This window comes from Atheta coriaria, unplaced genomic scaffold (genome assembly GCF_025399875.1).
Source record: "Atheta coriaria isolate IRGN ID8LTWV9N9 unplaced genomic scaffold, Caltech_Dcor_3.1 hic_scaffold_7_pilon, whole genome shotgun sequence".
In the NCBI taxonomy this organism is placed as follows: Eukaryota; Metazoa; Arthropoda; class Insecta; order Coleoptera; family Staphylinidae; genus Dalotia; species Dalotia coriaria.
The window spans coordinates 4,597,697-4,619,964 of NW_027045449.1; the positions used below are offsets into that span (position 1 = coordinate 4,597,697).

Consider the following 22,268-nt stretch of genomic DNA (forward strand, 5'->3'; position numbering starts at 1 on the left):
CGAGTTGCGCTCAACTCGGCGTAGGAAAACGACTTAAGCGGACTCCGAAAGACATCGCAGCGCTGCGTAGAACTTTCAAAACTTTTAATAACTTTTTTGTTACTACAGCTACTAAGATGAAATTTTACCGATGCACGCTTTATAACGTTATCAAATAGTTTGTAAAGTTTAGAGCTTAAAATATTAAGGGTTAGAAAGTTATTAAGGTTTTTTAATTGAGTGATAGTGGTGACAAGCGGTCAAGGTGGGGATGAAGATTCTGTGCGGCGATGGTGCACAAGCACGGCATTACCAGTATACCATGCCGCCGCGGACGGGATACTGCCGGACGGGCATCCTCGCCGCGGCGCTGATTTTCTGCGTGTGCGTCAGTTACGTCGAAGCAAGGGTAAGTACTTAAATTTTCAATTTTTCTAACTAATTTCTAACCACAAAAACTATGTCTATATAGTAGTTTGGTACCACCAAAAGAAAGAAAAATTAATTAATTTTTAGAATTGAAAAAGTTTCAAAACTTCTTCAGAAAGTCGTTAAGAAATTTATTTAAAAAACGGTAACACCTTGTATAATTTAAGCACTTCTTAACTTTGCGCAACACATAACTTCTAAAAACTTCCAAAATGTCAATCATTTTTTTATATTCATTGGTGATGATTAACGGGCATTATCTCTAATCTTAACTTAAGTAAAACGAAAATAAGAATTTAAATATAAAAGTGTTTGTAATTCACGCTAACGCAGTACGCGAGGGTCAATGCGACATAAATCTCTCGCCTGGTATATGATAAATAGCTTCGAAATTAATTCGGAATTCGAATGCGGCCTTATCATCGGCCGCGAATTGACCGATTTGTAAACAAAAATTAAAATTAAAATGACGCCTAAATTTTAAATTTAGTGAACCGTGCTTTGTGGCAGTCATTATGTCATAACTGTGAAACGTTCAACTTAATGTCTACACTGCAATCATTACAATTTTTGTACTAATTTCGGACTATAAAAGTTTTGTTTGTTTTTATAAAAAATGATACGTTCTGCACGCATCGGTTCGTGCTCGTATGATAGAGGTGAATGAATTTATTTATAGCCCTGGGTCGGTCGGGTGTCGGGTATAAATGCGCCTTTAATTTAATTACGTAATTATACGCTCCCCGAAATCTAAATATTTACTGCGGGCGTCTTCGTGCAGCATGCTTTAACTTTTGGATGCCCGACCCATCGATGGCTCAACCGTATATGACTTTATATTTGGCTTTCCTGCCCTCAGTCAAAAAATCAGCTTCCCAAAGTTCAAAATTAGTACATATTCAAAACACTTAGATTTTTATTAGGAAAGTAGTTTTATAGAAACAAGCAAAAGTCAAGTTTGATTTTAAATTTCTTAGTAATAATTATCGCTTTAAACGTTGAGCCTGTAATTATTGCAAGATAAATCATTAACATAATAATTTCCGTAAATTAATTTTACTTGTAGACTTACAAAAGTTTAACAAAATGTTTTTGTTTTTCTCTGAGTTTGCTGGTTTTTCTGACGTCGTAAAAGCAGCAATTTTAATTGAAAGCAATAACGAACGCTTTGCATTCAGTTTTCATGAAAGCTCGTGTCTTGTAACTTGTAACGAAGTGATGTTTATCGGCGAACTCAAGTTATGCGAACTTGTACATGATAGAAAACGCATTAATAAGTGCGGACAGTACTTGTTACGTCTTTGAACTGTAGTACTTACAATACTTACATACTTACCTACATAAAGAACTTGCGTATCGTATAACAAATAATGACCTGACGAGTTTGAGATGAACGAGCGGTGAAGAATGATCGAAAATGGCTCAAAAAAGCGTAGAAATGAGCGTTTAGCTACTAGTTTCCCATAATTAACATCTGGCTGTATTACATTCAACCAACACTAAAAAAATAAACTCATTAGCAAAGTGTTGTATACATAAAATATTGCAATAAGTGGCTAAAACTTAGTGAGCTATAGCTCAGGATGTAATATAATGAGCTAAGTACAAAAAATAAATTTTACTTCCGTGTAAAAAGCTCTAGTAACTCGCTTCAGAAGTAACTAATTAATTGGCTTGACTCGGTGGGTTGGGTACTCATTGATTAGTCAAAATTAGTTCGCCGCGCGCGTGATATTGAGTGACACGACATTGCATCGGATGCACGTCTACATCCAGATCCACCTTTGAGCCGTTTAGGATCGCACGCAAACTCGACATTCCCAGCCACGTGAATCCGCCATGCCGAGGAAGCGAGACGCGAAGACGTTTCAAGCCAAATAAACACGCGCGCGGCATTTAAAAATACGATCCACCTTGTTTTTTGGACGCGCGCAGGTTCCCGAAATCCAAGCCTTCAACCGAAACCGAAACTCCAACAACAGCCACGGCTCAGGCCGAAACTTTTCTTTTCGTTCGAACAGTGCATGTTGCATGAATATATTTATAGTTTCGGATGTGATGGGCGATAGATGCATGCGTTAACATCTCAACACTTGCAGCGGGATACGGGAGTCACGAACATGTTGAATCACAAATTTCTATCTGCTGAAACAATTTCTTCATGTTTTTTGTGGGTTTTGTTAATTTTGTTTATCTGAACACAAGGCGGAAATTGCAAATTCTTGAAGATCGTTTGCAAGTTGTACATTTGATGTGTGATAGTTAAATTTCGAGAAAAAAATGATTTGAATTGATTCTGTGATTTTGATTCTACGCGAGTGAAACTGGTTGGCAATGCTGGCATTCCGTCCGAACTTCGAACTTACACTGTCCACTCTCAAACACACAGACACTGGCAGCGTGTTTTCTGTAGATTCGTTCTTGCCTGCTAGGTTGAACCTGTGCCTGCAATTCTCGGGTTCTTTGGAGGTGATGCTGATGCATTATAGTGTTGCGAAATGAGTTGTCTCTGCGCATGTCTGCCTTCGAGTGTTCGACTGACTCAGCGGCGTGGAGCTGAACTTGTGCCAAAGAAGTCGCGAAACGTGCTTGCTTCTCACCAATGACTCGTCACTCTGGTTCGGAACTTTTTGCATAGAATAAACTACTTGATACGGATCATAAATACATTATGCGTTTTTATTTATAAACTTTTTGTATTTTGGTGGGCGGGTTAGTAACATAAACAACTCTATAAGACAGGAACGCAACTGAAACCACAATAGAGAAGATGCGTACAGAAACAAAGTTCAAACAGTTCAGGGGAGAAAATAAAAGTCACAACGACCAAATACCTAATTGTAGTAAATTACCAGCGTCCTATTTGTACTATTTTTGTTCTTTTGGACGAAAATAAAAGAAAGAATAGGAAGACAAGCACTCCCACTCTTTATGAGCAAGAACAAGTGTCACTAGTCACTAAAATTCGGTCAAACTGCATACAGACACAGACACCATGAATGAAAAACAAATCTTGTTATTTTGGGACAGAATACTTTTTCTAGAACAATTTTGATAAGACGTGTATTTTTAGTCATCAATCATTAACGCTTCATGTTATATGTTATGTTCTCGTATGCAGTGAGTGAGGCGTCCAATTTGTAACCGATATGAATGAAGTTTTAAACGAATTTTTAATGAATTAAGCAATATTGTCGCATGGTGGAAGAGTTGGACGAGCACACACTTATTTGGTGTCGACCGTAGGCGCCATAATCGCATCGTGCATGCGAATGCACTTTTCCCCCCGCATACAAAGCCCACAATATAAAATATGAAATCATTACTAATAACTCTTTAAATAAATAAATGCACACCATGTGTTTTTGTAAAGTATTAAACACCAACGAGCAGTAATTTTTGTTTTGCATTTGCGTGAATTCGAGCATAATGTATATAATGTAATAAATTAAAATTTGTTTTCGCGAATATGAAAATTGAAAATTGAAAAGCTAAATATAATTCTGTCATCATCGGCAGTGCATAATGCACGGTCGGAATATACTAATAAAAACCTATTATTAGGGCGGCAACAATCGGCTGTCGGCGTTGCGACGCGAACATGTCGAATGCATTGATGACTTGAGGCGGTTGGCATTTTCAGTTCGATTCCCATATTTCTATGAGCAAACTTAGCCACAAGTTCTAAGAGAGCCGCGTTTCTGTGATCCACCTACTACCTATTTGTACCACAGCGTCGATCATAAACGATCAAAGCTTATTATGTTTGACATTACAAAGTGTGTTTATAAAAATTATATTCGATAAATTCCTAGCGAGTATTTATGACCTTTACTTGTGTTTCTGAAATCAGTGCGTCTGTGAAGCTTCTGAATAAATACTACCATATTAATGTTACACGTTTAAGATAACTGAAAATTGATGATATCTCCTGAAAAACGTGTGTCTTGTTGGAATGTAATAGGTACTTGTGCATTTACATGAAATGCAAGGGAATGTGAATATGAACGAACGTCGATTCGGGGTCGTAAATGCCCGTTTTGGTTTAAATATTAATTGAGTAATTATCTGTCGTGGCGATCAGCGGTGATCGTGTGCGTGCGTGTGCGCGGCTTCTTTCATCCCGCGCTGCCATCTTGTTCGGTGCTTTAGACTTGACCGATGTCCACTATTGTCAGTTCTGCAGAATTATGCACATCTTCTCTCATTCATATTTACCCACATACAAAGTGATATAAAATAAACAAATAATAATCCGTGCAAAATACCGTTTCACCAATTTAAAGTGGTCTTGTATTCAAATTTGTTAAATTTTATGTTGGGATTTATTTTTATACTTTTGTAGATGCAAAATTTCGTAAAATGTGTATCGTAACGTGTATGCAAATTTGTCTTTTGGCAATGCTGCAATGTTGTCCTCGCTTGTACATATAGCGTTTTCTTTTGTCGTATCATCGCATGCCGAGGAGAAGGTACGAGAAATTACAATTTATCGTTGACAATATTTGGTGTATCGCGACCGTAATTACATTATGCATGCATTATTTATTTATCTCTTGATATCGGACCAGAATTCGACACCCAACTGGTGCTATAACCTATATTCACGCCCAACTCCATCCAAAGTATACGACTCGCACATTATTTTCACTCCTTTTATGGGTGTTTAATTTTTAGCAATAATAATGATATGCCTGCAAAATATTTAATAAATAAAATTATATTTTAAATTAAATGATAAAAATTAGGCCTTTTTTTAGATTTTTGTAACAAAAAAAGATATTTTTTTTAAATTTCAATTTTTGCACTTTGAACACTTGGTATATTATTAAATCATCATCAAGACCTACCCGAAAAGCAACAACCATTAAAAATATATCAAGATGATAAATAGCGATAAGATTTCGGGTTCCAGTTTTTTTCGTTTGCAAATAATTCGATATAAATAAACGACCAGAAGGTGAACTCTGTACGATTCATTAAATCACTGATTGCCCCGAAAGCTCTGATACCTCGGTACCGATACAGATGCCAATGTAAGATGTCAGATGATCCTCTTGTAACGGCATTTCATAACTTGAAATGCGCACCGCGCGCAAATGACTTAACTTAAGTAATGTAATTTTTCTTAAGGGAATAATCTACTCTAAGAAAATAATAATTGATTTTAAAACAAATAAATGAAGTTAACAGTCAATATTTTAAGTTCAACATAACTGAAGTTAAGTAATTTCTTGCGTCCAATTTGAAGATCACACTGAAGACGAGCGCCGCGACCATCTGTTAATGTGATCAGCGACATATGACGACCTTGAGTGAGAAATTTACGATGTTCTTATGCATTATTTATTTGTCGGAAAACAAAGCCGTTTGTTTAACTTTTGCGGATACATACTTCCTGACCTGATGTCACATCACGCGCGCTCAATAATCAATACTCGTACTTCAAATGTGCTAGTTTCCTTTCAGTTTGCGCCTCAAATATTTATGCTAAAGTATATTTGTTAAGGTTTCTAACCTCAATTATCGTCGGATACATGTGGTCAGGTTTCACTTGTGATTACAAGGTTTTAGATGAAAAGCTTTGACTCAGCATTTGGAAAAGTTCAAGTTTGCCGGGAATAACTTGTCGATGCATGCACTAGGTCGCGTTGCATTGCATATTGTATTGCATATAGATATAGTTGTTAATAATACAGTATAAAATAGCTGTATACCCGTTACGGTGCGAAGGAATCAGTGAAAGTTGCGTAACCCGGGCGCAACGTGAGTGTTCCTTAAATGGTGCGCTGGCACAAGAAGAAGAACAAGATTAAAATAAATCAAACAGTTGGTACAGTTTGACTCATTCACGTACACTTTTAAATTATTATTTTTTTATTCGTCCATAAATGAATTATTTTTTAAAATTTCTTAATTTTTCATCTTCGCTGTCTTGCATATCTTCATAAAAACACTAAAACTATTTTAATCATTCTCAAGTGCCTTTTAAAGAATAATTAAACCGCTCTCGTACTCAGAAGCGTATATAAAATGCGGGCATGTTTACTGTTTACATTTTACCCTGCTAATATACTAATTTCTTGCCTGACTTGATGTAAAAGTGTTGAGAACTCTCTGTAGGCTTGAATATTAAAATCGTGTGTGCTGTATCGTGTAACTTGTAATGAGAGCCGAAGCACACACACCCGACTCGTTGCGAGTTAATTGAACAGGTTGAAAATAATAAGCATACAGACGCGGTGCATGATACGACGCACTTTGAGTAAGCTTCTTGTTGAGCTTTTGAGAATTCAAGATGTTTCGTGGTCAGCCAGTTTTTGAAATTAAGTTGTAGGCGGCTTTGCGCCTAACTCAATCAACGCTTCAATCGATGAGATGTGATCAATTGCCTCAAATAACATAACCTAATCCTAACTATAATAACTTAACGCTTGTAGTAGGTACATTTTAATGATTTAATCAACTTTGTGGTTATTCTTGTGCGAAATTGCGGAATAATTGAATACCTAAGGAGATTGTAAAATTAAAAAGTTAAGAGCACGGTTCAATAAGGGCAAGACGTAAAATGCATCGAGCTATAAATCATAAGGTTTCGAACTGAACGGAGAAGAGAAGAGAGGCAAAAGGGCCGAGACGTTTCGGGCGAGCGAAGACGCCATTAAAAAATAATTGACGATCAATAAAATTGCGCGCCGCCGCCGAAGAGGGTTCTTAAAAACGCGGTGCACTTGGCATTTTTTGTTTAATAAAAATTACTGTAATGTAGTTTCTCTCTACGAGGGGTATTACCAAGTGTAACCAAATAAAACACATTAAATAATGTTTTGGTAATTTTTAATTACGACAGTTTAAAGTACCAAAACTTTTACTGTCTAACACTATTTTAATATTTGCATTTCATAGCTGGTCGAAAGCTATAAAAGTAATTAAAACCTCTTCGCTGGTCCTGATGGCAGACTCCGCTAATTACACGGAATTTGCAGCGCCTTTTAATATGGCCGCCATGGCCGCTTAAATTGGCATCTTGCCGTTTTATCGGCGTGCTTGAAATTGAAGCTTCAACTTTTTTCGACTTTAAGCAGGGCCGTCGTAAGTTATGCTTATATGATTGACAGTTCAATAATTTTATTGCAATTCAAGAAGTTTTAATGCAGAAATCAAAATTTAAATCGGCCCTGTAGTCACTATTCAATTAATATCTGTATTTATATACCGTCAAGTAAACATTTTTATTGTTTATAATGAGTCAATTAAGAATCATCATAATAACTGAAATAACTAAATTAAGTAATTGTTTGCTTCTTTAAATTACGATGTCACCTTAGAAAATAGAAGTTGCCAATACTTTAAATATGTCGAATAAATGTCTGTGTGTAAAGAAGACAGAACGTACAGTTAACCAAAGTAAAATTATTAGCCCTCAAACCTTTGAGTGTGTAGGTAAGCAGTAATAGCTTATTGTTTATGAAATAATCGACTAATAAGTTGCGTATCGAACGTGCAGCGTGCAAGGTTCGTTCGGTGCGCGTGATTTAAGTTGATGTTCCTTCTAATAACAGGAACTGAAAGACGCCGAAGTCGCCGATGTTGGCGCAGACAATGGACGTTAAATTATCGACGCTGGACGCGCAGCTAAAAGGGTGTTACACACGATTACTCTTCGCATACCTACAATTTAATTTCATCTGAGTTTATTTCTCATTCACTTCTTTCTGTTGCCAGTTAACTTTATAACTGTCAACGGTCGACTGTTAACCTCAAAAATTCTGTGCTTTGAAACTATTTCAGTGTTTCAGTGCAATAATTAAACAATGATTTATGTTAACTAATAAAACTGCAAGTTTCTTTCAGTTTATTATATTCCAGCGACCGCGTTATAACTACGATAACAATTGTGACCTAATCTTGTATTTGGGTCGATCTAACTGTAAATTTCAAATCGTTCGCACGCGGTATGCAAACGAAAGCTTATAGCTTTGCACACACTTCTTGTGCTTCCTGCAAAAGTTTCGCGCTGCAATCGAATGCGTTCGTGTTTAAAATAGCCGATTGTTACTAGCAGTTTGTTTGATTTTCGCTTCTCAATCGATATATACACGTTCGGTGTAACAGGAAACAATGTTTTATGAATGTTACGCCATGTTTCTCCGGAGCTTTTGAAAGCTTACTGAACGCGCCGGAGATTCCGCATTCGCGCAACGATAATAACGTTATTTCGGGATTGAAACGTTAGCGAAATGTGCTATTTTCACAAATGCAAGTAATGCAACACGACGAACGGCAAAATGGCCGACTTGCAATAACAAGAGTATACATGTTTCATTCAAATCTTGAGCGCTTTGTGCGTAGAGTCAATCAAAGCACAAGAATCAGTGACTAACAACTTTAGAGAATGATTGAGACGATCAATCAGCCTGGCGGCCATTAAGAAAATAACAGCTTTTGTTTTATTGGCGATCGTTAATTTAGTGACTTCGTTACTGTTGGCAACACTCGGTCGGGTAGCTTAGAGCGATGGAACTGGCAGCTTCTTCTGGACTTGCTGGGCACTCTTTACGCGTTAGGGTTATTCACCTTGAGCTGATACAAGTCGTTTATCCCGACATAACAGGAAGCAAGCGCGCGCCGCACGCCGGACCATCTGACCCATTTCTTCGCGAACTCGGCGTGCGCTATGCGTGCGGGAAAACTAGGCATACATGGCTGTCTTTTAATTAAACGCTTAACGACATCCAGTGCGGTGCAATCGCAACATGGCGTGCATTGGCTATTTTCAAATGCGTTTGTATACAAATATATTCATAGCTATTGGCGCAGATGTGCTGTAATTGAATTGAAAAATAAACAATTACCAATTGACGCTCGATGACTGACACTTGACATATCACTATGTTGCTACTTGCACAAAATGGTTGCCAGTCATAAACCATCTAATTGCAGAACATTATATTCGAATATTATTTGTGTTTCACTGCTGCGATGGTTATGCAATTAATAAAATTGCATTGTTTTTTTTAACAGCAAATATTTAAGAATGATATCATTTATACAATGTTTATTCCATCATTCTTCCAGCTGATTTTTACATTCGCAATATTGTTATGACTCATTGTGGTCGGTTGAATGGGTCTGTTATAATTATTATCATGAAAGCAAAAGTTTTTTTGTCTGGTTGCGAAATCGGGCATGAATGTAGGCGTGAACTTGATATTTGAAGAGTTTCGACGAAATGTTGTAACTAAACGGAACAATTAGCGCTATCAATTGCTTCCGCAAATGTGACACTTCCTCCAGTTCGACGAATTGGGCCGTTTTGCAGCAAATTAGAACAACGTGTAGGAAGATGGCGACCATGAGCACTGAGATAATACTAAATTTATTTAAAGCTGGACATATAATTGAAACAACCGAAGTAGTTTTAATATTCAAATCACATTTTTATTCAATTCAGTCAATAGTAAGTTATTTTATTGGCCCTGCGCATGGATGTATCATTTTTTTCTTTTCTTTTATATGAATTTTCATATCTGATATCCGCCATTTTGCGATTCGTGTTACTATACTCTGAAAACTTTTCATAATTTTTACTTTCGCGGAATGAATTCGCTGATGCTTCAGCGCACAACAAGTGTAAATTAGCAACGTGATCTTTCATTATGACTGTGCTTATTTCGGGATATCGTTGTGCCATTAACTCAACGGATTGTTCTTCCTCAAGAGTACCAATAATTTCCACGCGTCTACCTACATCACGTGCATTGTTTGACGGCATATTGGAAGTTTTTAATTTGTGGCACATTGGCGAACCGATCATTGCATACTCTGGAACAACTGATATTTCGCTGGATTCATCAATCGGTGCCATATTTTGAGAATTCCTGCGTGACAATTGACGCGGAGATCGTGAGGTTTTCATACCATGTTTATTTTTCTGTCTTTTTTTGCTACGATCGTGCGTATACAGCCGGTCTGAAACTATACGTGGTTGCTGGATGACATCTTCAACAGGCGTGCGCAGTAAATTCACTATACGTTGTGCGACATCTCTAGCATGGTAGTAATTGGTCGTCATTTTGAAGATAACCACAAAAATTTAATAAAAAGAATTTTGGTAGTCAATACAATTGCATGTTGACTTAATTTTACAAAAATTTACGCATCCAACATAATAAAAAACAACAATACGACAACAATAAATTGAAGTGGCACAATGACTGAAGTCTATCAACCTGTCAAAATGTCATACGAAACAAAAAATTGATATTATGACTCCGATAGGAATGTAATTTAAGCCCTTCTTTGATAAGTAATAATCTATGTTCAATTGTTTCGTTATCATGTTGACCACGCTAAGATTTTCTCTATCGAATCGATACACTTTATGCACATGCAAAATTTCTGCTTTTTCACGGTTGACAACATCCACAAGTTGTTTAAGAAGTAGCAGAACACAGAGAACATTTATAGCTAGTTCCTTATTGGTTTCAATCGCCGATAGTAACCGATAATAATAACAACTGTCGATTTGAATTTCCAGCGTTGGTTTCGATTGTGCGATTATTTCGATGTCGTTAAACAACGATGAACTTTGCGTACTTTAGAATATTATGAACTCAATTTATTCTTAGTATAATATATAAAGAACGAAACCCAGTTATTTGAAGTGTTATGGAGTTGTAATATAATTAATTTGGCATTTTCCAAATTTTATAAGCAGGTTAATTTTGAAGATTGGTAAGTGACATTAACGTGAGATAAAACTGCAAACCCATAGTTGAACCGCTTTTCTGCACATAATACGCATCTCTAATTTTTACATTTTTAGAATCGATGGAAGTATTTTGAGTGCGTATTAAAATGATTTTGCGACCAGTTCATGTCCAAATCATGTCAAATGTCAGTCGTAGCAGGTTATCGACGCATCCTTGAACGCCGGAACGATGATCGTTGGGCGCTCGCTTTTTTCTCCTTATCATATTTATTTACTAATTCCTTCCTAAGTAACAACACATCAATATGAATTTCTCCGAAATCAAATCAGCATAATGAGTATATGTGTTGTACATTTTATGTTATTACATGTTGATGAAATGTCGCGATGTACACATTACATTTACACGATTGTTGAACAGTTGAGAGATGATGTCACATAAATTTCTATTTAAAGTTCGCTTGACAAACGATCGATCATAATTAAAATTGTTTGGAAATGCCCGGACACGGTTTGCGTGCCCTCAAAAAACGGGGATGCCGATGCGATGGAAGACGCGAGGAATCATGTAACATTGTAAGCGATTAAATAAAACAAGCGATAAATCACGCGCGGTAGATCGAAGAGACCGAAGAGACCGGGGAATTGATTTGGATCGGATGGGGCATGTAATTTTTGAACACACATTCAATTATTGTCTTCTTGCGCCTTGTACTTTCAAGCTGATCAATATCAAGGGTTCCCAGATATTAGCATAACAATACGCCGTCCATAAATATATATTATGGTTTTATCAATTTGTAAATTTGCAATAAAAGAGCAATTTAGTGTAGATTGTTTGAATTTGGATGGTTTTATGATTTGACGAGTGGGTGATGTTGATGAGTCTGCTCGTTGGCAACCCTGCGATTGCGGTTTCGCCGCCCAGATAAGTGGCCGCTGGCTGGCGGCTCGCGCCTTCGAGGTCAGGAACTTTTCAGCCCGGTCGTGAAAGAAGCTTGTCGAAGGAAAGGCGCACACGCCGCACGTCGACCACACATGCCGAATGTTAAAACATGCTAAAACAGACGTCTAGCCAACATCGCAAACGTGCACAGATTTCAAACGACGGGATAATCTTCAAAAAAACAAATAAATATTATTAATAAATGCTTCAAATCTTTTCATATATCTAAGAAGTTAAAGAAATTAGTTTACATTAGTGCTGAAAATAGGTTATACTCTTTAACAGACAACCTAATTTGAGTGTTATTGTAGACAACCGAATATACAAACACAAAGAACTAGTTTGCAGGCTCATTAAATAAGGAAATTTTGTAGCACACGCAAAAATACGTTCGAAAAACGTTTACGCATGTTGCAGTCATCCATCCAGCCATCTAGTCTCGCTGGGAGCAGTCAGCCGGTCTCGGCCGATGGTTTATGAGCTTCATGTACAGATTGAGGAGATTGAGTTTCCGACACATGCGCCGCCGCGCTCATCCCGGCCGCGCAGAACTGACTTATCGCGCGCCCGTTTCCGAATGCGCGAGTTCAAAGACTCCGATCTTGGATAAATATTTAGGCATGTACTAGTTTTTTTTTCTTGTGAGGATTTTCTTCCGAACAGGCGAACTCAAGTCTAAAACTATGCGACTATGCTTTAAGCTGCCAGTTAGCACATTGTAGGATGATATTAAGTACACAAACATTTTACTTACGTTGCATGAAGCAATTGCAAAGCGTAAACAGAGATTTTTAATTTAAATTTAACCTTAAATTTAACTTGAGTTATGTTACAGATATATTATTTTGATTTATCTATTAAAATATATTAGTGCAAAACTTGAAAGTGTAGTTTTATATTATGTATTTGTGTTGGATAAGTCTTTTAAAAGTCGTGCATGACGCGTGCATTTTCTTCTAGGCCTCTAGGGCAAACTTAATTATAGTAATTTGTCAGTGCACTTACAGTCGGCGTGTGCCGCAAGTAACATTTTATCACAGATGTATTACTTACAGAATCAAGGAGGAATTATGTGAACATTAATTTATTCAGTTTACAAAGCCGTGAGGAAGACGTTCTTCCTCGTTGCTAATGCAATACGAAATATAAACGATTTACTTATGCTAAGCAGGTGAACACACCAGATATTTCAAATCTTGATTAGATCTTGATTATTTACATAATGGATTTTCACGCTAAATTGATTTTAATTTCAAGAACATAATATGTAATGGGTGATTTTTCAATTGTAATGCATCAAAATTGCAATTGTTTTTGATGACATTGACGGGCAATAACTCAATCTCAATAATTTCAATTTCTAGTGTTTTAGCCACATGAAGCGCAACGAGTTGCAGCAGGCGATGAAAGTAAATTAACGACAATTTAGCCGCTAATGAAAAGGCATGTGCCCCGGCGATTTATAACGATTTATAACGCGTGTTTAAGAAATAATTGCGCGGCTCACATGTGTTCAAATGCGCCGACACTGCACAACGTCTCGAACAGTAGTCAACTTTGTTAACAATCAAGTGCAAGCCGGGCACAAACGCGCATTATATTTCCGCGTGTTTTTTTCAACTTTTGTGCAGAAAAAAAAACGGAATAGCGGCGGCAGTATCAAATTCATTCGTGGAATGTAAACAAAATGGCCACCGACCCAACTCAACACGGAGAGCATTGGAAGTATATCCAGTTACAAATGGAGTCAATTTTGAATCGTATGCATAAATTACGCGCTAATTATAAAAATTCGCAATATTCGTAATAAACATTGTCTTTTATTTGTCTGACATGGAATAGTGTCTATTGAATGTGAATGAAATGGTTGTACCCCGAAATGAAAGGCAGAGAGTATATAGTATGAATGAAATTGGTGAATCGCTTCGTCTTATCGGCCTTACACGCGCGTCCGAGTGCCCAAGCTATTATCTCGGAGCGCGAGAAACTGCACAATTTAAGATTATCAGTATCCGGTTACAATAACCTCCTCCGACGCGCTCCACGCACACAATTTACCGAATTATTCGTGCTTTGCGTCACGAAGAGGAAATGCAGCACGCAGAATTTCCGATTTATCATTATTCACCATATTATTCATCGCTAGGACTTGATTTGAGGGTATTTGTGACTTTAGAACACTTCTGTCAGGCAGTTGAACGTTGGCAGACTGACGAATTTTAGCTGAGAAATAACCTTGTTAAAATTAAAATAAACCTGACGGTTTAAAAGATGGCCAAATTGTCTTTCACAACTTTGTTCAAAATGTTAACATAACTTTTTATGTAGCGATCAAATGTTTGCTTCTGACTTATTACCCATTTTATGTTCAGTGCGGTCGTTTTCTGTTTTAATTATTATTTTATAAGCGTGGTCAAAATCATGTCATAGTATGCAGCATGTAAAGAAAAAAATCTAATTGCAATTGTTTACTGAAACGTTCCCGTCTAAGAATAGATGATTACACCACATGCAATAACTCGCTCATTGCAACGTCGGCAAAAGGAAATACACAACGCTAAACACCGAGAACGCAAAATGTTTGAAAAGACGCAAAGAAAACGAATAAAATATTATTTATAATTTCGTTTAACGGCCGTGCTCCTTCACGCTACACCATTCGGCGCCACACTGGCGTCTATACAATTTTTTCACTCCAGATTTCCGTGCGACGTTTTCCATTTCCACAACAAAATGGCGGATTTATTGAGCGTGGATTGGTTCCTTCTTAAAATGTTTTGTCTTGTATTTCCGTTTCTTTGCGCTGTTTACAAAAACAATACAGTTTTTATTGTTTGGTTTTAAATTGTCTAGCTTCTTCTTTTCAATCATGTACTTCAATAGAGGGGTTAATTTTTCGTGTTTTTTATTGGGCGACCGGGTTATTTCTACATGTGGCGTGGAAATACTTGAGCTTTGAGTCAAATTTTCTACGAATCTCTGATAGTGAGGATCGGATTCAATTGTGTTAACCAGTGGATCATGCCAGGGACTTTTCCTTACGCGAATTATTTTTTGATTTGGGGCAACTTCTGCTTCGAATGTTGAGGGACACTTTTGCAAAAATGTCAAGAGTATCGCAGGTTTATCAAAATTTAGATAAGCAACTGCTCGCTGGGGAAATTCTCCTCTTTTAATGTAAAAATGATTAACCGCAGGTGGGTCAAGTTGATTGAAGAGATGAGATGATGAAATATTTGGCGGTATACCGCGTACGATTGCTCTGGTAGGCAGACGACTTGAATCTTTCATCATTACACGTATGAAATGTCAACACATTGTCAATATTATTACAGAATTGTACAGGATGTGCAACGAGGCCATTATGCCTCTGCGATCGTTTGAAAGGTGAAGTTGGTGACATTGGCAGACCTGGCATTTCCGGCATTGCTGGAAGTTATGGTGACATCGGCTATCCCGGCCCAGCTGGGCCCAAGGGTGAGAAAGGTGCCAGTGGTGAAGCTGGTGCTGTGGGCGAAAAGGGTTATCGAGTATGTTTCTTGAGAAATGGTTGATATTTTATGATATTCATAGTTTTTAATTCTGTAGGGAGATGAAGGTCTGCAAGGAAGCGTAGGTCAATCCGGGTCACCTGGTATTCCTGGCATACCAGGTGTCCGTGGTGCTTCGGGACTTGATGGCTGCAACGGAACCGACGGAGCAATGGGTATACCAGGTGTTCCAGGTTATCCTGGTAGACGAGGTGATTCAGGTGATTTTGGTCCACCTGGGCCAACTGGCGAACCTGGTGATGGTGGCGGAAACTCCATTGGAACAAAAGGTCAATGGGGTGATCTGGCTGCAGATGGGCCTCCCGGTTATGAAGGTCCCAGAGGACCTATAGGTCCACCTGGACCTCGAGGAATACCTGGAGAACAAGTACGATGTTAGATTAAATTATCTGTAATTAAATGCATCGATTTGTGTGTTTTTCTAGGGATACGAAGGTCTAAAGGGTCCAATTGGTATGCCCGGAGAACCTGGTGCACAAAGCTTTGGTCTTAAGGGTTTGTTCGGAGATGATGGTGACCAAGGTGACGCAGGTGAACCCGGCGAACCAAATTCTGATACGAGCGAATTAGTACATAACGTTACGCATGGAGATCTTAAAGGATTTCCCGGTGATAAGGGTTATCTGGGTGAGGTGGGAGATCGTGGTAGAATAGGAATGCATGGAGAACGAGGTGCTCAAGGGCGACCTGGTTTACCAGGTTTCCTTGGGTTAAAAGGCGAACCTGGAAGCGATGGGCCACGTGGTAAACAAGGTAAAATTGGTCCGTTTGGCCCAAGTGGAGAAAAAGGCGACAAAGGAGCGCCTGGATACGAGGGGCCTTCGGGAGGAAATGGTACAAAAGGTATGAGGGGCGAGCCTGGTCGTGTGGGTATTCCTGGTGTTCAGGGAATGGAAGGTGAACCTGGAATATACGATGAAACTTTGAGCGAATCGCCGATTGGTGTTGCTGGAAAACAAGGAGAAATTGGTTATATGGGCGGTATTGGACCAACTGGAATACCCGGGCGTCAAGGTCTTCCTGGACCCTTAGGCCCGCCTGGCTTGCCTGGTCCAAATGGTAATAGAGGAGAACCTGGAAAGAAAGGGCAATCAATTAAAGGTGAAAGAGGTGATGATGGAATTCCCGGGCATCCAGGGCCCCCAGGTTTAAATGGACCTCCCGGGCCCATTGGACCAACTGGCGAGAAAGGATTTCTTGGGTTAGATGTTTCCGGTCCTCCTGGCCCTGATGGTATTCCAGGCGCATTTGGAATTCCTGGTCCTCCTGGTGATAGAGGAGATAACGGTTTTAATGGACCTAAGGGTTATCCTGGATTAACAACTTCAAAGATTAGGGGACCCCAGGGAGAAGCGGGAATGCGTGGTTTGCCCGGACCTATGGGTGATCATGGAATTCCTGGTCGTGATGGTTTACCCGGACCAAAAGGGCGAAGAGGCGATGACTGTCCATTCTGTCATTCAGGTACTAAAATACTAACACACTAAAGGATATTTTTCAATTGTATCAATTTCTACAGGCGGCCCGGGAGAAAAAGGGGATATGGGTGAGGTAGGTCGCGTAGGATTAAATGGGTTCATGGGTTATCCTGGTTTGCCAGGCCCACGAGGTCCAAAAGGAGAGAGTGGCAAGCCAGGCCCGTCCGGTATTCCTGGAATGATGGGTACATCGGGTAGTAGAGGCACTGAAGGGGCACCCGGTCTTAAAGGTCCTAAAGGAATGCTTATTATGCCAGCTAGACCTTTTACAGAAGCCGCGGAAAAAGGTGAACGAGGTTTTCCGGGAAGGCAAGGAGCCCGGGGAGATACAGGAAAAGAGGGTTGGCGAGGACCGCCAGGTATGAATGGTTTCAAAGGAGAGAGAGGAGAGTACGGTTTTTCAGGAAGACCAGGAAATGACGGCATGCCTGGAGTTGATGGATTACCAGGGCTTAGGGGTGATTCCGCAACAATGCCTAAAGAATTTTTGCGTGGTGATAGTGGATTAAATGGATTGCCAGGCGATATTGGCGACGAAGGCGACTGGGGCTATCCGGGAGAACCAGGTGATGCTTCAGAATTCACTGCAAACTTTACTGGCGATATGGGTGTGAAAGGACAACCTGGTGAGCGAGGCTTTAACGGTTTAAACGGGTTGAAAGGTGAAAGAGGCAACAAAGGTTATGGGGGATTACCAGGTATACCTGGACCGGCTGGAGTTTCTGTTGCTGGTCCAGTTGGTCTTAAAGGTCATCCTGGTCTTACGGGTGATCAAGGACCCCAAGGTATTCCGGGCAAACCAGGTTCTCCGGGGCTAATTGGTTTTAATGCACTCGATGGAAGGAAAGGAATTAGAGGAGATCCTGGTTTGAGTGTTCTTTATGGCGAAATGGGAATTGAGGGAAGGCCAGGTGAAAAAGGGGAGGTTGGTTTTGATGGTCCTGAAGGCTTCCCCGGATTACCAGGTATTCATGGAATTAAAGGAGGAAAAGGTGAGAAAGGTGCACCTGGAAGATTTGGTATCGACGGGCCTCAGGGTTACAAAGGGCAAATGGGTGTAATCCTCGGAGGATATCCAGGTGCACCTGGTTTGCCTGGTGAGCCTGGTAGACCAGGTGAAATAGGTGAAATGGGACCACCAGGAGAAGACGGAGCAACAGGACCTCATGGCATTATTGGCATTCGTGGAGATATTGGTCTGCCTGGTGCACCTGGTTTTCCAGGCGATGTTGGTATGCCGGGATTTGAAGGAAGACCTGGATTCAGAGGGCGAGATGGCATGCCTGGATTGCCTGGTGAAGTTGGCAATATTGGTAGATCTGGTCCAGAAGGAGAACGGGGAGATCAAGGTTTGACTGGTTTGCAAGGCAGTAGAGGCTTGCGTGGTGATCCAGGATATCCTGGACGACTTGGTCTTGAAGGTATGCCAGGGTATCCGGGAGAAATTGGTGAGCCGGGTTATGTTGGTTTAAAAGGTGCCAAGGGTGATTCCTCGTTTAGCGGCTCTAAAGGAGATGTAGGTGAATACGGGTTGCAAGGCATTATTGGACGACCAGGTAACCCTGGTTTTGATGGTGCCAAGGGAGAGCAGGGTCAACCTGGGCAAACTGTATTTGGTTTAGTTGGAGAAAAGGGAGAGTACGGTATGCCTGGCTCTGTTGGGTATCCTGGTATTCCCGGAAATAAGGGCGAGGCCGGTGATTATGGCCACATCGGACCAAAAGGCATTCAAGGCGAAACCGGAATTATGGGTATAAGAGGATTACCAGGAAAAACTGGTTTAGATGGATTTAAGGGTATGATGGGTGATCACGGGCAGCCAGGAGTTAGAGGACCAAAAGGAACACAGGGGATGAGTGGCGAACCTGGAATAATGGGAAGACCTGGACTACCGGGAGATGTAGGACCTGCAGGAGAAGTAGGTTTAATGGGACCAATAGGACGTAAAGGATTGCAGGGTTTGCCAGGTATCACATCTTTTGGTTTTGCTGACAAGGGTGATGTTGGAACACCTGGTATGCCTGGCTTACCGGGGGTGAAAGGCCCGCCGGGCGATACTGGATTTCCAGGTATGATTGGTTTCAAAGGCGAGCGTGGCGCAATTGGTCCAGTGGGTATGCCAGGTGATTTTGGCTTGCCTGGAATCAAGGGTTATCGCGGTGCGCCCGGTATGCCAGGATTAAATGGTGTCCCTGGACAGAATCCCGAGCCGGGTGCAATTGGCGCTGCAGGTTTTCCCGGTTTGGATGGTCTTAATGGAAGAGCAGGTCAGAAAGGTGCTCCAGGAGCTTACGGAGATGAAGGACAGCCAGGTTTACCGGGCCTACCAGGCGTAGGCATACCTGGATTTAGGGGAATGAAAGGCAATGATGGATATCCTGGTGCAAACGGCGAAAGAGGAGATCCAGGCTTGCCAGGTTTAGAAGGTCGTCCTGGACTTAAAGGAGCTCGTGGTTTAATTGGTGACGCCGGATTTTCGGCTAGCAGTTTTAAGGGTCAAATGGGTGAAATTGGGCTACCAGGCCCCGCTGGTATTCCAGGTACTCCGGGTGAACCTGGAATGCCTGGAAGGCCTGGTTCGCGTGGTTTACCTGGATCTCAAGGTATGATTGGGTTGTCTGGAGACCGGGGGTTACCTGGCATCGAAGGTCTCCCTGGTTACAAAGGCCCTAAAGGTGAGCGTGGTGATGCTTTCGGTGGCGGATGGTTGGGTATGATAGGCGATAAGGGTGAACCTGGTTTTGATGGTTTACCTGGACTTCAAGGCCAATCGGGGCGACCTGGTGTGCCAGGCAAGAAAGGTCTACCCGGTTTTGAAGGAGCACCAGGTCTTTCTGGCGCTATTGGTTTGGCTGGCAAAAAGGAATGCAAGGGGATTATGGAGCACGTGGTCTGACCGGACAGCAAGGAGCACCTGGTTTACCAGGCCCAACCGGAGACCCAGCACCACCGGGTCGTCCACCACCCAGTCGCGGATTTTTCTTTACACGCCATTCGCAAAGTGAACAAATCCCCGTGTGTCCTGCGGGCACAACGAAAATGTGGCATGGCTATTCATTTTTGAATGTAGTTGGAAATACTTATGGACATGGACAGGATTTGGGAACTGCGGGTAGTTGCCTGACAAGATTTAGCACTATGCCTTTCCTTTTCTGCAATATTAACAACGTTTGCAATTACGGGCAAAGAAATGACTACAGTTATTGGTTGACCACGATGGAGCCTATGCCGATGACAATGGCCTTGATTCCAGCTGAAGAGGTTCAGAAATATATATCCAGGTATATCCTATATCTTATATTGCACTATTCAGCATTTTAAAACATTTGTTTAAGGTGTACTGTTTGTGAAACTACTACAAAGGTCATCGCAATGCACAGTCAGAGTATGGTTGCTCCATCGTGTCCGGGCGGATGGGAATTGATGTGGCAAGGATACAGCTTTATTATGGTAACTATCATTTTTACAGTATGAAATTTTGTTATGTATATTAATCAACATTTTGTGTCGTTTTAGCACACCGATGTTGGTGCTGAAGGTTCTGGTCAGCCGCTGTCTTCTCCAGGTTCTTGTCTTGAGGAGTTCCGCGCAAGACCTTTCATTGAGTGTCATGACAACGGCAAATGTAATTATTACCCCACAGCACTTTCTTTCTGGATGACAGTCATAGAAGATAGAGAAATGTGGTCTCGACCCCGCTCACAAACCCTCAAGAGTGGAATGGACATTACATCTAAGGTAGGCCGCTGTTCGGTATGTCGTCGTCAACAAATCAGCAGACAACAAATACCACCTAGCGAAGTGCGTCAAGCATCTAATTCATTCGGACGCCAATCGCACACATCCGGAAATGTCCAAGGCTATGGCCAGCAAGGATAGGATATGGTCAACAGGGATATGGTCAGCAAGGATATGGCCAGCATGGATATGGTCAGCAAGGGTATGGTCAGGCCGGACAGCGCCGCGTACAGCATCGTACCCGACATCGTGATGGATTCCGACAGGGCGGGCAAAGTCGACCACGCCAATTGTACCAAGATGGCCGCTCTACACCTGCGTCATTTAATTAATACTTTATCAACATAAACCAAGCAGTGCCATATAATTACTACTTAAGTTATGCATTCAGAGCGAAATTTTTATGTAAAAAGTAATCTAAAAGAGAAAATGTGTATATTATAAATATAGTTTTAATTTAATTGTTATTTTTATATTAACTAATGTTAATGTTAACAGAATGTGTTCAATTTATAAATTGTAAAAACTTTCCTAATTTACGAGGCAAATAAGTCAACGCTCGCAACAAACATCAAAGATTGTAATATCGATATGTTACTAGACATACTACTACTGCCTATACAAATAAATAAAAACAACGTAACTACTTATTCAAATTATACTAGTGAATAGAAATTAGTATGTTACTTGTATCAGCATTTTCCTTTCTTTGTTTCCTTGTAGCATTCCAAGCAATAATGATTTCTCCAAAAAATATAACACTGGCAATAATATTACCACATGCCCACAAACAAAAAATACTAAACAGGTGTCCCATTGTCAATTTGGTGGATTGTTTTTCTTGCTTCATGTTGTTTAAATACAATTGCACTGGTTTTGACATTTCTGAATAAACTGCCTGTCTGTCCCAAATTTCAGTCAATCCAGAATCAAATGCGCGCATAATAAACATCGACACAGCTTCAGTTAAAACGGAGCTACGTCGTAGGTATGCTGAATTATAGGACCGCAGTATAGTATCCTTGATGCCCCGATATCGTCTAATAGTTTTTTCATTCACGTAACCTTCACATGCCCAAAAGTTAGCGAAATATCGAGTCACAAAAATAGCAAAATGATCTCCACATTCTACTTGTTGTTTTAATTCGTCAAACGGTAGAAATTTATATTTTTTGTATAAAGCTTGAGAAATTTTCTATCAGAAAAAAAGACAAACACATTAATTGGGAATTCAGAATAACTTGATATTAAGTTTACACATACAGTTGGATCATTTTTTAACGGTAATGCATAGTTGTTGGTAGCACTTCCCCATTCCAAATCGCTTTCCGCAAACTCAGCTACTGTATCTATCTCACCAACATAATGGGGATGCGTTAAATTACTGGCGAGTTGAGAGGTGTACATAGCGATAACAAGAATGGTTTGGGCCA

General features: G+C 40.2%; 1 protein-coding gene across 1 annotated transcript; it reads left to right on the forward strand.

The window, feature by feature from the left end:
* Positions 1–278: 278 nt before the first annotated feature.
* LOC135796488 (collagen alpha-2(IV) chain-like) lies at positions 279–21,494 on the forward strand. Its single transcript, XM_065308518.1, is given in 8 exon segments — positions 279–388; positions 15,404–15,598; positions 15,657–15,986; positions 16,045–17,083; positions 17,139–19,952; positions 19,955–20,378; positions 20,433–20,547; positions 20,614–21,494. Coding segments are annotated over 8 exon segments (5,367 nt in total). The 5' UTR covers positions 279–301; the 3' UTR covers positions 20,977–21,494.
* Positions 21,495–22,268: the final 774 nt, after the last annotated feature.